The sequence below is a fragment of the Montipora foliosa genome, chromosome 3 (assembly GCF_036669935.1).
Source record: "Montipora foliosa isolate CH-2021 chromosome 3, ASM3666993v2, whole genome shotgun sequence".
Classification (NCBI taxonomy): Eukaryota; Metazoa; Cnidaria; class Anthozoa; order Scleractinia; family Acroporidae; genus Montipora; species Montipora foliosa.
The window spans coordinates 18,470,181-18,487,120 of record NC_090871.1 but is presented as its reverse complement, the minus strand read 5'-3'; the positions used below and the strand labels follow the sequence as shown (position 1 = coordinate 18,487,120).

The following is a 16,940-nucleotide window of genomic DNA, read 5'->3' as shown; positions in this document are numbered from 1 at the left end:
CGCTTGTTTTACTAAATAAGGCCAGAAGCTTATGAACTCTGCTACAGGGCCCGGGTTGTTCAAAAGCCGATTAACGCTAATCCCAGATTAAAAATTAACCAGGGAGTTAATTTCTCTTCTCCCAAATGCTGTTCAGCGCTGATATTCGGCAAAGTTTTACATTAGAAGAAGTTAATCTTGAAAAACAAAAATAAGCAAAAGAAACTTTCGCAAAAAGTTGAAAACATGAAACAATAGTTTACACTAATCCTAGAGGAAGTTAATCGGCCTTCGAACGACCGGGCCCAGAGCTGCGGTTTTTTCAGTTTAAAACTTTCCTTATTTGGATGTAACAGCCCACGCGTGCAGCTTCGATATTATTTTTGTCCATATTTGGGAATAAAATTGGTGTCCAAAAATCCCCTGGGCCGACCCTGGGCCCGGTTGTTCAAAAGCCGATTAACGCTAATCCCAGATTAAAAATTAACCAAGGAGTTCATTTCTCTATTTCCAAATGCTGTTCAGCGCTGATATTCGGCAAAACTTTACATTAGAAGAAGTAAATCTTGAAAAACAAAACTTTCACCAAAAAGTTGAAAACATGAAACAAAAGTTTACGCTAATCCTGGATGAAGTTAATCGGCTTTCGAACAACAGGGCCCAGAGCTGCTGTTTTTTGAGTTTAAAACTTTCCTTATGTGGATGTAACAGCCCGCGCGTGCAGCTTCGATGTTATTTTTATCCATATTTGGGCGTGAAATTGGTGTCTCCAGCTTTGTTTCAAGGAAAAGAGTTTTAAGTTACACGCCTCAAAGTCATGTGCTTCTGATAAGGCATAAGTCCACGTAACGTTTAGACATAAGGAATCAGAATCTTTTGAAGTATTCATAGTTGTCCACTTAATTGAAACTTTGTAATTTACATTTAAAACTAGTAGAGCAAGTTTCAATTGAGTTTAGTAAAACCAAAACCAAAGTAATTACTTTGGCCAATCAAAAAGGACGGAGGCAATCCAGTAAACCAATCAAAACGCGAAGAAATTACACGTAGCCACACAAAGCGCCGGAAAATATGCACTTGCAAGCCACAATTGGTTTTGGTTTCACTTCTGATTGGTTGAAAAATTTATGCGAGAACTTTGAACCAATCACTGAGTGAAGTAATGAAAAAGCAATGCAATTCGGTTATTACTTTCGACACTCAATTGAAAACCGCTCTAATAGCTATCGCTAAGTGCCAACGAGACAGTCAATATAATACATAGTTTGCAGAATTTGTATGAGAGTTGCAAAACACCCCATAGTTACTGTAGTTGTAATTTTTTTTATTCGAAAGTACTGAAACTCAACTTATCTTGTTAACAATAATACAATAACAATAGAAATTGCACACTTTGTATCTCCAATAACAATGTAAATGTCAATGTGTTTTGCAATAATATGGAAAGTACTGCTGTAATTTTTGAACGGCGGTAATTTTAACAGGAATATACAATAATTAAGTTGAATAAAATCAGTGCCATGTAAAAGAATCGCCAAAGCGTTTTCAGACTTTTCAGTGTGAAACATGTAATGGGGAATGAAACTATCTCGCACATGAAAGTTGTTTCACTTGTAGGATTTTTATTTTGCAAGATACAGCCATGAATTTGAAGTCAAATTGATCGTTGGATTGTGTACTTTGCAGACAACATATTTCCTTTGAAAATTAAATTAAATTGTTCACAACTCATGGTTACAAAACGAAAAACAAACTACTCTACTGGCGGGCCGAAGGCCGAAATTGACAACAGCAGCCGAGAAGAACACGTACGCCGGTTAGTTTTGAGCTCGTTCACTCGATCTGGAACACGGTGGTTTGAAAAAGAACACTCAACGCAAGTGTACACAACACAATGGTCAGGGAAGTGAGAAAAAATGCGTTTTCACTCAACCTCCGAACACAAAATCATCAATCATCTCGTGCGTCATTAATGACACGAGAATTCTGTAAATTCCAATTTCTTCCCTCGTAGATTAAAGGTTCTCAATCAACTTGCCTCAGGAGAATATTGCGCCAAGGCGAGGCAAAACGTGAGTGCGAGGCAATTTGTGTCCATGAGTCATATTGCAAGGTTCACACCCTCACAAACTTGGGCTCGCGCTATTCCAAGAATAAACCATGTGTCCATTGTTATGTATGGACGAGAACAGGAATTTACTGACCTGCAATACTAGCAGTCATGAAACATGCGATGGTGGCTGCAAAGAGGCTCCTTATAGCAAACCTCGCCATGTCCCCCCGCCGATTGGGAGCCATCGGTCCCAGACCTCCCAGAAGAACCCCAAGGCCAAGAAAATTCGTGAAGCCGCACAAAGCGTAAGTGGCAATGACCTCGGAACGACGCTGCAAAATTAAAAGGAAGTCAAGTAGAATAAGGTACAAAAAGAAAGAGTAAAAGAATATTTGTCCTGAGTTAATATTATGCCTGTATATTTTAATTCTTGCTCCCAGATTGTTTGTCTAGGCTATCAGTAACAAGAACGAGTAGGAGCCTCGGTTGGAGTTGTGGGACTCAAGATATCCAGTCGTAGGTGTACAGCGTATGGGACAGCGGGGACAACGCGTGATACCAACACCCAGAAATATTAAATCTCTAAGGCAAGTTTCAATTGAGGTTTGCGTTAAACTTTCTGTTCGTTTTTTGAATGTAACTTTCAGTCGAGTTCAAGTTTAACCTACCGATATAGTTGGTCCTCCATTCATTTCATTGCGATTTTTTATATACGGTCCCATCTCGATGTATGCTATAAACTCGTTGAGGAATGTTTTCACGCCCAAGAACCTGCCCACGTTTTGACAGTCTGCCCAGTCCACACCCATGAGAAATGCGAAAGGCATAAACACGTAAGAGCAGATTACCTAAAAGGAGGAGTGACAATAGTGAAATTAAAGGGAGTTTATTATACAATAAATAAAAAATATAATTAATGCATTTCACGTTCGGAAAATGTAATTTGCGATGATCAAGTGACTGCGCGATGGTGAGGCTGGTGTGGTGTTATAAGATGTTTGAGAACCGGTTCAGACTTTTGGCTGGAGATCGTTTAGTCTTCGTGTTGGCTCATTTTGCTGCACAAAAGTTATGTCTCTTAAATCAGCTTATAGCAAAGGTTTAAAGTTCAACGTTTTCATGTTAAACTCTTTCCTCAGGGTCGCGCGCTGCAGCAAAAGTTGTAAAATTAATTAAAGCAACTTGCTTTGGAATAACTTTGAATTCCTAAAATCGTTCTCCAAACCTCCTCCGATGGAGACTCTTTTTTGATTGGCTAAATAGAGTAACCTGGATTTCAGTTCGGCGCGTCTTTTTTTACGCCTTTGCTAAGCTTTATTGACGTGCTAAAAACTGTATTATGGAAACGTCAATAACCGACAAAGAACTTGCCTGAAAGCTTAGCTCGGAATATCCAACCATGCTTCCCAAATAGGATAGAACTCCATTGAAAAAGGCGATAAAAGCAAAAAATGTTATAAGCATTGCGAGCACGTTCGCAACGAGAGGAATAGCGGTGCTTGCTCCTTTGGCTGCTGCTTCAATCACATTTCTTTCTACTCTGTAGAAATGAATAATTCAACACAGTCAGTAGATGTCTATTCCTTGATTCGCATGACTACAACAAAAGGCCAAATTGACGTGTACTCCGGATTTTAAATTGTGGCTAAGTCCGCGGCTGATGAGGCCTACCGAGGTCGAAATAGCTGAGAGCTGCCCACAATTCCACAAACCAAGTGTTATGGCTGTTCGTATTCATAAGAACAGACCACGAAGAAGGTGTCTATGTGTCACGAACAAAGCTGTCTAGGATAAGGTCTGTAAAATCGCGGGAAGTGACGTATTGTGAGGGTTAAAAACGACGAAAAACGAAAATAAATGAAAAGCGAAATTATTAATTCATTTAGTTATACTAAGCAACAAAAACTCACGGTGGCTCAAAATGTATAGTTTCTTGTGACATAGTTTCTGGTACTTCTGTTTCTGGACACATGATTTTCGAGACAGCCAAGGCGGCAGGAGCCGACATCACGGAGGCAGCGATTAAGTGCGAGGCCTGGATACCTACTCCCACGAACGCTGCAAGGATTCCTCCCGCCACAGTGGCCAGGCCTCCTGTCATGACCGCGTGAAGTTCGGATTGAGTGAGATTCGCAAGAAATGGTCGTATTAGCAAAGGTGCCTCAGTCTAAACGTAAAGTAAGCATATCTACGTCAGAAAATCGATCTCCGGAAGTACAGACATGCATCTGCTTTGGTAAGACATTAATTCACACGAATAACTTGCAAACCTCTTTACCTGGCCGACGAAAATATTTCCCGCGGCCGAGAGAGATTCGGCAGCAGAAGTTCCCATAGTAATCTGCATCAGCCAAGCGATCTTGGCGATGATCAGCGGCATTACCCCTAAGTAGTAGAGAACCGAGATAAAGGAACTGAAGAAAATGATGACCGTGAGAATCTGGAAAAGATTTAAAGTTAGTGGTCAAATGTTATTAAATGAATTTACACAATAAGTAACACACCTGTTCAAGGAATTTCAGAAGCGATGCTACTAATCTTATTTCAAAATGGCAGCCAGTTTACTGCTCTTTCTTTACATTCAAATATGAACTTCTTGTCTCTTAATTAAGCAAAGAGGAAAATCAAAAAACTGTTTTGAAAGGCGTGTTATACTTAAATTCAAGAATTTTGCAGCAGGGTTATTTTTGAAATTTAAAGTATGATGCTGTGAAAATCAATGTTCTGGTACCTTAAATGCGATATAATGGGTCGCGAAGTTGTCTCCAAAAACAAAAGCTGATCCGACATCTGTATACTCGAGAAATCTCGTTACTGTGTCACCGATAAATTTAAAGGCCTGGTATCCTTGCGACGTCCTGAGAATAATAAGAGCGAAAACCAGCTGCAATCCCAAACCCCATAGGACCGGGCGCCATTTTATCTGAAATTTGAAACAAACAAAAAGTTAGATTCATAATCAATCGTAAACAATACTAAGACTGGAGTGTATAACCATTATCGTGTATCCTGTGATGTGTAGAGGATTGGTAGTATTCTTTGTGAGTTCTTACATCCTCTTCCATTTTTGCGATCTAGCGGCGACTGTTGAACTTTTGTCGAACCATGGAATGAGTTGAATGACAACTTGGCCAGCACAAAAAGACGGATGAGGATTCGCTGAATTTTTTCACGGTCTCCGTCGAAGCGACGAAGAGCGTAGCCAAACGGAATCCAGTCTCTGTGCAAACAATATTACGATTGAGAGAGTCTCACTTTGCATAGCCGTAATGCAACCTTTCACAAAAATATGATGTATATGTATCGCAACAATGAAAACACCCGAGTTTTGGTCAGTCATGCTTTTATTCCACCAATAACTCCTAAGCACTTGCCTCAGTTCTTCTATATACGTTATTTCATGATCACTAACTGTACTTCGTGCTTTTTTAAACACACCCGCCTGGTATATTAGCTACGCCATGCTGATGAGGCCCAGCAAGACCGCGAAACAGCTGTCCATGGCTGCTAATTGACCGGGTCACACCGGGCCACACCGCGGGGTTGGTGTTAGCGTGTGTCACCTTGATGGTATTGTTGTTCACTTTAAAGGGCCTGGCAGATACCAAACAATACGAGTGAGATACAATGTGATCAGTTACGACAATGGTTGCATGTTGCTGAAAATGACGCACTCACTTTCCTCCGATGAATTGAGAACGCATAACTGATTCCCACATAAACTAGCATTCCCAGCAGTGATATAAATCTCTTGGGTTCCTTTGCTGTGTCCAAACCAAACCATAAACCTATCAAAGTCAACACCACTAGAAGAACAATCCTGAAAGCAAACATAAAGAATTCTGATTTTGAAAAAAATTTCCCGCAAGCGCTTGTTAGAAGAAAAAAATTGCATGCAGCACAAATGAAATAGAAAAAAAATTCTTGCACTGCTTCAAGCAAGGAAAAAAAAATGTTGCAAAGCTATATCATCATTCCTGGGGGGTTTTACAAAATCCCAGCAAAACTGCAACCATTCCGGATAATCTGTAAGACAGCGAGCCACTGTGGTTAGCCTATTAAAATAACACATTGATTGGCCTAAATAACACTCTGGTTAGCCTAAACGTCACACCGGTTGGCCTACAGTTAGCTTAGGTTACTTGCGGTTTGCCCTTATAATGGATAAGGGATTTCTTGCTTGCTTGGTTCACATGGCTCCAAGTCACAGGAGTCATGCAAGCTATTACGGTTAGCCTAGTTAGCACTGCAGTTAGCCTACAGTTCCTTAGGTAGCTTGCGGTTATTGGGATCAGGGATTTCTGGCTTGCTGGCTCGCACTGTATCCAAACTCGTTAGCTTATCACAAGCAGTAATGGAGGTAAATTTTTCTATTTGAAGAATCAAGTTTTATTAGACAAAGAAAAATAATTTGTTCATTTTTAATCTTTTCAATTGAAGCATTTTCATGTAATTACTTTCTATTGAAATGTAAGGTTTTTGCAATGTCTTATATAATGTAAGACAACATATAACAAATTAGACCATGATCAACTAACTTTAATTCTGCTTTCACATTTGTTTTGGAGATTTCAGTTCACTTTTAAATTGTAACTAATGATTCTATCAGTAATTACCATGCTATGAGAATTTCTGAACTGCTTTTTACTATTTTTAGCTATTTTTTAAAATTAAGAAGCTAAACATTTTCAAATCTACCTCTGGAGCATCACTTTATAACATGAGAATATTGTTATTAGGTAATATTAAATGATTCTGAAGAATGACGTTCCGAAGACATGTAGCTATACAACAATGATTTTGTACTGCTTACAACATTTTAAGGCTTTGCAGCTCCATGTTAGAACTATTACTGCAATAACCACAATGTAAATGTAAATACATTCTGTAAATGTAAACACGACACTGTTTTGAGGAAAAAAAATCCTGCAGAGAAATGAGGAGAGAAAAAAAATATCATGCAGAGCATTGCAGAGCATTTAGAAGGGAAAAAAATATCCTGCCCACCAGGTTGCTAGAAAAAAAAACTTGCTAACCAGAAATCACCCATCCCCCACCCCTCTCAAGAGTTACATGGTCGGCCCCTAAAACCCTACATACGAAATTTTTGTTTCAATTCCACTGGTTACACGTAAACTGCACGATTTGTGTCTAGCGTGCGACAGCAACGTAATGCTGAATTGTATACTTACCGAGATTCAGTTACTCGCTATACTGCGAGTGATTTGAATTTGCTGTGAGCATTTGGTTTTGATGTGAAAGTTGTGGGCCACCGTACTACTTTTCATATCACTCAAAGTAACTTACCATCTCAGATACCTCCATTTCTCTCGCAAAAGTGAAATAACAGGTAGACAACAAAGTTTGTAAATGGTTTCTCCAAAATAGTCTCGAAGAAACATATACGTCACACAAAACCAGAAGACCATAGTTACAGCGAAAAATCCAGTGACCTGATGGAAGCCGGAAACAGCGATGGCTACGAAAGGGATAAGAAGAAAACATCGTTACTTCTAGATATTTTAAGGGCCTCAGGTCTGAAATATATGATGGCGAGTTCACGAGAACGTCACTAAGACAACTTTGTTTAAGGAGCAAAACTGTGGGTTTGCATGCGTTTTTTTCCGGCTCACGTGCTCTCAAAACCTGCGACATGAAATGTCGAAATCTCGCGTCATTTAAATTACGAAATCACGTTTTCAAACTGTCAGTCTTTACTCCAGGTTAACTGACTCCTGCAAAAATTTCAGAACTCAGTATTAATGATTTTCTGACCGATTGTATACGTAATAGGTCTTAAAAGGGAAGTGAAACTACTCTTGCGGTGCAATAGTTGTTAAGGACGGTGCCTAATAATTCAAAAGTATTTTTGCGCGGTTTACTGATATGCGGGAAAAGTAGATCTTAACAAGTGTTATTGAATATTGGGCGTAACCACGCATTTTTCAAATATAATTAATTAATCAACAATATTTGTAAAAAGCTTTAAATTACAAAGCTATGTATGGCGTTCTTTTCCAAATTGAAGCTTACTTATCTCTGAAAAATGCAAGGTTACCCCCAATTTTCTTTTTGGATTCCAAGAGCACTTGCTAAGTTCCACTTTCTCCGCATAGTTTTAAACCGCGCAAAAATATCCATGTCGTAATAAGCACCACTCATAGGAAATCCGAGTATCTCGAGATGGCCAGAACGTATGCGCAATAACAATAGTAGACACCGTCTTTAATTAAGGACGTTCGCGCGAAAATTTTTCAACATTGATTTTTTTCTGAAACTTTTACCACTGTAAGATGATGAGTTAGTTATGTCAGAAATGTAAAAAAAATGGGGGGTCACCGACTTCGTTTTGGAGAGAACATGCCCGGAAAAACACCCACAATATGACAAACTCGGGCTTCGTTAGCGAATAAGGCCAGTGTCTGTAAACCCAAAAATATTGCAATTCCATCTTTGAAGTGAAATGTTCTCTAGCAAACTTTGTTTAAGTGGACCCATCAAGTGAATTTAGTCAACTGGTGAGGTTCCTTAAAGATCAGGTTCGCGTTTAGCGACCACAGTTTCACGCGCCTTGCAGCCGCAAGATGGCAGGATTCGATGTCCCGTGAGCAGAAATCTTGAAATTTTTTTAACTTCCCACATTGATTTTTTGTTCATTTTTGGACAACGTGGAGATAATTGTAAATAAAATCCGTTTCTGGAAAGAAAAATAGGGGTCACTGAACGTCCAAGACCGTTAACTTAAGGCAAAGCTATAGCAATGGCCTTTTGCCCTATCATTTCCTATTTTAGTACTTAGCGCGCGCGCTCGTGTATGACGTGGCGTGTGCATTTGCGTGCGCAGTAAGGATGCGCAGAAACAATTGGCGCGAACGTCCTTAAGTAGCTGGTGAGCAGGCTCCGCATTGCTTGATTCGGAGGTATTTGTTTCGATTTGCTCTCGAACACTGAGTTGCCTGTCGACGTATCCTGCGCGTTTGGATCACTCAATTCTCCGTCTCTTATCAGAGACTCAGTTTAACATCCAAAACAGCGATGTGAAAAGGGAAGTCACTGATTTAAATTTCGTATTCACCTTTTTCAAACCTTTTCGTCACTATTCCAGTTTGATTTCCAACAAACAGGCCCAACTACGTATTGACGAAATAAACTGGGTGGAACCGTGAAGAAACTAACAAATCAAATTGAAATTTGCAGTTTTGTGCTCAAGTTTATAAACCTTAACCCTAGATAGCCATCTGAGAAGCCACTGCCCAATATCCGATTCCCAATAAGAGGTTGGACACGGCAGCAAACCAAACTCGGTGAGTTTTTAGTGTCATGAATTCCACTGCACAACACGTACTGTACAAGATAACGGCAGCTTATGAGAATTCAGCCACGGATGGCGTCAGAAGTCATATTTTAACCTTTGTCCTTCATGCCAAATGACGTCGAATTGTTAGTAAGCAAATGAAATGCATGTAAAATGGTGACGAATGCAAAAGCTCATGACTCGTTCTGATGCTATTTCAATAGTTAACAATTAGGTGGATATGAGATGGTACATAGACAAAGAGGCGCGTACCACCGAGTTCGCTATAACAGTCTCATATTCAACAAGCGCGAATGGAATAATTGTTTCATTAAATTTTAATTGAATTCTGGACGCTTGGGCACTTGGTAATTAAAGCGAATCAGTTTCCAGCTTGCAACACTTACGTAGTCAGTTTCCATATTAGGTCATACGGTATATTTAACAATTATTCCACTTGCGCTTGTTGGATATGAGATGATAGATAGCCAAGGAGGCGCGTAGCGCCGAGTTGGCTATAATCAACTCATATCCAACAAGCGCGAGTGGAATAATTGTTTTATTAAAAACGCCCCCAAAATATAGAAAACTAGATTACCATCAAAATAAAAAGGCCCAAAAAATCACGCATATGCTTGCCGTGTTTGTAGATCATGGTATAATGGCTCATAACCCATGATGGCTTGGCCAATCAAAACTCTCGAATTGCATTATCCAATGATCCAGTTTTTAATAATAGCTGATAACCGAGATCACAAAGCAATTAACACAATATAGCCTGAATCCGAGGTCGAATTCGGAGTTTGAGTAGTCAATCACACAGCACCTTCAACGCTATCCACTGTTTTAAAATATGCTAAATTGGCCGAAACTGAAAATACCATAATACTCTTTGCTTTTCCACCCAAGTTTTGAAAAAGGATTCTTTTTGTTTTCTCTTGGGACCAAGACCAAGACCAAGACCAAGAAAAAGACCGAGGAAGCAATGCTGCAATTTGGGTGGAAAAACAAACAGTATTTTGGTATTTTCCGCTCCGGCTAATAAAGTTATTGGGTAGACTTTCTTATACCGGACTAAAATGGCGGAGGACAAAAGAATCATTGTTATTCCGATTAGACCTTGCTAATTTGGTATTGTTATGTTAGCTTTGTTCTTTTGTTTTGTGGACATTAATTATTTCGTATCCGGTAAATGAAAGACCATCCAAGGTATCCGTGGGGTTTTTACAACTGACCTTACCTGCAATTGAGTAAATGAGCAAGACGAATGAAATCGTGACAACAACAATCTGAAATGAATAGTTGAGCCATAGTTCCTCAAGGGTTCTCAACCTTACGTTTCGTCTGCTTTGTTCAACGGAGGCAGCGCGTGGTCGTCCGTTCTCCACCATTTCCACTATATTTACACTTGTTGGGTTTATGCTGGAAGGAGCATTCACCTGAAATTAAGAAAGGTAAAAAAAACGGTAAGGATTTTGGGACTTACGAGTGGTAGATAAAATGTGGGAGGGGGATCGATCCCGTGGGGGTATGAGCCGTTGGCCTCTCAGAACCTCTTCCCTTTATTATATCCATTTTATGGCCAATTTTAGACCCTATCTTAGTCACTTTTGGGTAAATGTAATTTTAGCGACACCAACTTAGTCACTTTCTGTTTATGCATAAACCTTACATACAGCCTTTTAATTGTAATTTCAAAACGGAATGTAGCGCGACTTGTAAAGATTAAATCGATAGCGCTACAGTTCCTTCTGTAACAACTTTTTTTACCGCGAGTCTTTCCATTTTTAAATCCCACTAGCCAGAATTTTCTTACCCCCAAAATGCCAACAATTTGCGACCCCATTCTGGTAACTCTGTCGGGAACTCCCCCAGTATAGTCAATCTAGTCGTGAAAATGCATCGTCATCCAGCGGCACATCCCCATTAGTGCATTAAAAGGCTTATTTTGCAACAGAACAGGAACGTCAGTGGCGACGGCGCGCGCAGAAAAAATACCAATTAAAATTCAGAATAGAGTAGACTTCAATCTTTTCTTCTCTATTCTAAATTCTCATTGGTAGTTTTGCTGCGCGCGACGTCGCCACTGACGTTCCCGTTCTGTTGCTAAATAGGGAGCTTAAGCACGCACGTTTCTGAGACGCGGACGGCAACCGGAAGTGAGCTATTTTCACTTTTAACTTGCCCTCACACACCCACATTCACATTGCTGATTATCTTTTCTCCATTAGAGATGAGTAGTATAAAAAACTGAGAGACAACACGGTCCGGGCACGCGAAATGCTCTCTTCCGGTTGCCGTCCGTCTCTCAAAAACGCGGGTGCTTAAGCTCCCTAATAAGCCGAATAGGAAGTACAACCCCTGGGGGATCGGTTTATGAACTTCCGGTTTGTAAACTAAATTCCTGTTAATTACATCCTGCAGAATCTGAGAAAGTATTATTTTCCGTGGCTTCGATCTCTGAAAATTGTTCAGTCCATAACAGAGGTGTACGTAGAAACCGAATTTTGGTATATATTCGATATGAAATTGCTGATGGATGCCCCACCCCCCCCCCCCCCCCCACCCCTTCCCGGGAAAGAGTTTTCTCAACTGCAGACTTGATACACTTACCAAGTCTGCCTTCTGTTCATGATTAAGGGCTTCACTGGCTCCATGATTAGAACATTCAAAAGCAAACGTAAAGTCTGTTTTTGATCAGAATAATCGTCTGAATTAAAGTTAAACTTCATCAACTGAACACCGTGAATACTTCAACCTAATCGGTTTACAATTTCGTTTCAGTGTTCGCAAGCAATAATTTGTACAAAATATGCGTCGTGGTTTGCAAGTGGTAATATTTGCATAAAGATTGCGAAACGACGAGTACAATTTTTGCATTTACTTGAGCAAGACAAGGCAAACTTGTCACAGAACTTTCGGCACCAAAAGACGATTTACTGGTATTTCATTATCGTGTATAGAGTTATTAGAAGTTCCTAACTGTTGTTGAATGTTTAATCTGATACTTTCAGTAAAAGTCATTAAGTCACAGCCCCAATTCCCGCTCTCTGTTATTTAGACACTTCGAATCTTAGAATTTTACGGTTAATAATTCCACATATTATTTAACACTTTTCCTAAATGCTATTTTACAAAAACCATGTTTATACCTACCGCGTTGTAACTGCCATCCATTGTGTGTAAAAATTTCGCAATGTTGAACAAGCTGTTGACATGTGTTTTGCTCGAGTGACAGGACAGTTCAGTTGTTAGTCTAAAATGTACCGACAAAAAAGATCATATTTTGCCTCAAAGTTTGCGCTTGAGTCTGTTGAGGTAATCGATGATTATGGCTGTCGACAACCGGTTTCCTTGATCGATTTGTAAAGAGATAACGAGGTTTAGTTATGTAAATGATAATGGTGACAGAGATACGCTTGGGTGGCGCTTAATTTATTCGAGGGCTTGAAGAACTCATTTGCAATTACTTTTGAAGAAATTGATTTGAGCCGCCTTAAGCCTCTCGTAAACGACGTTGGTAATCCACTCTTTTCTTTTTTTTATAAGAACGTCTAATTTTGGAGCTTAGGCTGAACGTTCTTATATATTTTTGCGATGAGAGGCTGAAAACGTTTTTTAACATCTTTAAACGTTCTTTTAACATCTTTAAACGTTCTTTTAACATCTTAAAAGATGTTTTTAAATGTACAAACTGAGATGTGTGTGTACCATGCAGTAAGAAAATCATTGTCATGTTATACAAAATATGCCCTTAAGTATTTGGGTTAATTTACATTTACTTACCTTGATTTTATGCTGTTTTTCAAAATACAAATACAAAAACGTTCTTAATCGACTCTCAACCTTTCTTCTCTCTTCTCTTCTCTTCTCTTCTCTTCAGCTGCCAAATATTAATTGCGCAAAGATTTACCAACACTATATTTTTTTGGGCTTTCCGTTGTTTAATACTGGGCATCTTAGCTTTCTTTTGTTGTTTTCTTTTTTCTGCTTGCATTTTTCATTTCTTGTTTTGTGTAGTTTGTGCGTGTGTGTGTAACCTAACCCTTTAATGTAATCGTTTATTAATAACCTAAGTAAGGCTTCCCTATCGTTTTAACCCTTTATGGTTATCTTGGGCAGCCTGTACTCTTTCCCTTTTTTAAAGGAATATATGTATATATTTTAATCATGTAAATTAATGTAGGGTACAAATAAAGGTGTTGTTCTTCTAAAATTATGGTTAATATCAGCCTTAACGTTTTAGCTTAAAAAAGGTTCTTATGAAAAAAAGAGTATAATTGCCTTATTAAAGTGTGCTGTAGAAAGGAATGCTGAGTAAGAACAGTCTGACTTTTAATAATATCCAGGTTCTGGTACGTAACGTAATAAGTGAGATTGAGAGTTGTGCACTCGCACATAATCGCAGAGAGAATTCAGGGAAATCCGCGCGTTCTTTGAATCAGTATTCCAGTCCTGCTTTTTGATTACCATCCCAATCTCGTACCCAGAGTCCTCGGGCTTCTTGGTCAGCGGGTGAGCGCCCGGAGAGACTCTGGGATAATCGACTTGAACGACAGAGCGCAAAAACCGCTGATTGGCTAGAGAATAATGACGTAAAATGGCTTTTTTCGCGTAACTGCGCCTGCGCAAACTCTAAAGATTCGAAGTGATCGAGACAGTGATCGAAGTGGAGAATAACACTCTAGCATTCGTCAAATTTTGTGGAAAGTTAGCCGACTCATACCCTGGGTGCCAGAGGAATTTTTTTCAAGGTCGGAGAGAACACTCAGCGATTCCAAATCAACGCTCGAGGACACACGATTGATTACTTCGCAAGTCTGCATGTCAAGTAGCAATGCGTCCTCTTGTATCATTTTGTTGGTTTTGGCTACTGTGAATTTTCTTGACATTGGGTGTTGGTCTGCCCCCAGATTGTTTAAAAATCTTACAGAAACCAGCGAACTGGCAACGGAACTCTTCTTTGTTCTCGGGAACTACAGGAGCAACTTGGTCTTGATGGACGAAAGGTTTTTGCTTTTGAAAATAAGTTTGGCTGGCCGTTGTACGTTATTGAGAACTGTAACGCGGTCATACGTATAAAATCGTCCACTGGGTTTCTTGCTGCAGATGAACTGTGAGTGAACTTCAGCCACAAAGTTGAATTTTCTTAACACCTGGGATTTACAATTTCCACGTCACGTAACCTTGACTGTTAAATGCCATCGATCTGTGCGAGGTTTTTGTTGCTGTTCCTCGCAAATATTTTTGCAGAAACCATGATCAGTTGTGGAACAGCCCAGAAAAGTACATTACTGTAACAGAGTAACCTTATTGGCCAACTTTTTCACATTTATAATTGTAAGTTTGCAAAACGGCTACAAAAACATTTGTGCAGTAAATCTTTGGAAGCATGCAAACACTTCAGGTACATTATATAATAATAATAATAATAATAATAATAATAATAATAATAATAATAATAGTAATAAGCCTTACAGCTTTAGTTAGATGCGTACCCCTGACTGAAAATTCTTTAACACTAAAAATTAGTATGAACACCAAATAATAATTATTAACAATTATTATTCGCCAAAGGCAAGGTGAATATCGGTTAATAAAAACCGAGATGAAGTTGAGGTTTTTATTCACCAACATTCATAGAGTCTAAGGGAATATCGGAAACAATAATTTAAATTTGCCTGACAATAGAAGCAACTCAATTTCTTAGTAAAATGATGCCATCATGCAAATCGCCTATTACATAATTGATTATTTGAATAATACACATTTTCTTTAAAACAACTAATTTATTCGTCTGTCACCTCAACAAAACAGCTTGTGGCTATTTTGAAAAACCGCTTAGGTGATTATCACGTAAGAATAATCATCTCAATGACAACCAATCAGCGCAGAGAACTTTCAGTAATTATACTAATAAGCATATAATTCCTATAGCACAAGACAATAATGAACAATAATATTATTATAATTCCATGAGTGCATGTTGATATGAGATCAACCACTCAATTATATCCATTAATTATTGTTTTATTAAATTTTCATTTGATTCTTAACACTTGGACAAATTTAAAGCCAATCAGTTTCCAGCGTGGTAACACTTGACGCAATCAGTTTCCATGTTATGTCATACTGTATAAGAGCTGTTAACTGAGAGTGAGTGAACCAATCAGAAAGCTAAAAACACAGTATCGGTGGTTCAAAATTTCATAATGTAAGGTATTATCTTTCCCCTTGTACTTACACTGTCATTATTCACTTTCTGTGTAATGGTTTTATCATTGTTTTTGTTTGTTGGAAATGGTAGCCATACCTGATTTACGAAGAAACTGAGGTTGTGCAGTAGTACAGCAACCTACTTTTACTCTCTGCAGATTAGCTTTCTTGGTTCACGGAAAACCCTTTTCAATATTGTAAATACATTGTGGCATGGAAGATATTTTCAAACAGGTCTGGAGAATGTTCACCACCAAAATTTCCCATTTTGTCTGGATCATATAAGTTCTTTCCTCCTTTTGTTTAGTGGTTGACTAGTGACTTGTGAAATTGTATGGTGCACAAGAGAGCTAAATGCAGTGTCTCCTTTAGTTGTAAAACATATATTAAAGGAACACAAATAATATTGTCATTGTTGTTGAGTAATGTTAGGATTTAGTACTGCCAGTGGTATTACAAGTGTCTCTTTTGAGTGGATTCCCCAATTTTCTGCTAACTTGACCCAAACAGATATATATAGGTGGAGAACAAATTCGGGAAAATGAAAGGAAAAAATACTAAACATACATCAGTTGATTATTACAATACACTATTTGTTTTGTTCAATATTATTTGCACTAGAAAGAAAATTAACGACCATAAGAATTAAGTCTGTGATAAGGAAAAGTTTGTTTTGACTAAAACCTATATTGGAAATTTAGGCATTGGGGGTGCTTTTTCACAGGGTTACATGTGCATGGTATTAATTTTTATGTCAGTCCAATATTTTTCTTGAAAACTGTGTTGTCTCTATAACTTTGTCCTTTTTTGTGAAGCATGACATTTTCTTCTCTCAATTCAACATTTGATTTGTGTTGCTGATCTTGTTTTTCCTGCAAAAGTGTGTTATGTTGAATAATAATTATATTTGTTGTATAACTGTTTTTGCCCCCAGCAGCGCATGCTCTCATTGGTTACTTCAAGGTCACATGACATCTAACGATAACACTTTTGCCGTTCAAAAGTCTCTGAGCGGGCACCAGTGCAAAATCTATGACGTCAGAGGGTAACAGTGCACTGTTGCCCGCAAATGTTGACTGACGACCACCGTTGCTGTTCCCATTGCATGCTTTCCTATTTGTGCTATGTAACAAATCACTTAATGACTGGTCTCTCAGGAAACAGTTCATTTTGTTTCCCTCGTCTGCGCCTCAGGGGAACATTGGAAATTTTTAGGGAAACAAAATGAACTGTTTCCCTCGGGACCAGTCATTAAGTGTTTACTGTTAGGATAATAGGAAAATTATTGACCTTGGGTGTTTGGTGACACAGCTACATTGTAGAGCATGACCATTATGAAAATGATATCTGTTTTACCTTATTATAGTGAGCTAACTTTTTGGTGTGGTTTTCTCACAG

General features: G+C 38.7%; 1 protein-coding gene across 1 annotated transcript in view; it reads right to left on the bottom strand.

Annotated features, from left to right (window-relative positions):
- Positions 1-12,743, bottom strand: part of LOC137996978 (solute carrier family 28 member 3-like) — a 13,067-nt gene extending 324 nt beyond the window's left edge. Inside the window, exons 1-10 of the mRNA XM_068842643.1 lie at positions 12,483-12,743; positions 10,567-10,765; positions 7,340-7,511; positions 5,711-5,852; positions 4,764-4,955; positions 4,311-4,472; positions 3,943-4,199; positions 3,404-3,572; positions 2,701-2,880; positions 2,184-2,364 (exon numbers count right to left, since the gene is read on the bottom strand). Coding sequence (XP_068698744.1) covers positions 2,184-2,364; positions 2,701-2,880; positions 3,404-3,572; positions 3,943-4,199; positions 4,311-4,472; positions 4,764-4,955; positions 5,711-5,852; positions 7,340-7,511; positions 10,567-10,765; positions 12,483-12,503 — 1,675 coding nt within the window. The 5' untranslated portion in view covers positions 12,504-12,743. The remainder of the gene's footprint in view (positions 1-2,183; positions 2,365-2,700; positions 2,881-3,403; positions 3,573-3,942; positions 4,200-4,310; positions 4,473-4,763; positions 4,956-5,710; positions 5,853-7,339; positions 7,512-10,566; positions 10,766-12,482) is intronic.
- Between the last annotated feature and the right edge of the window lie 4,197 nt (positions 12,744-16,940).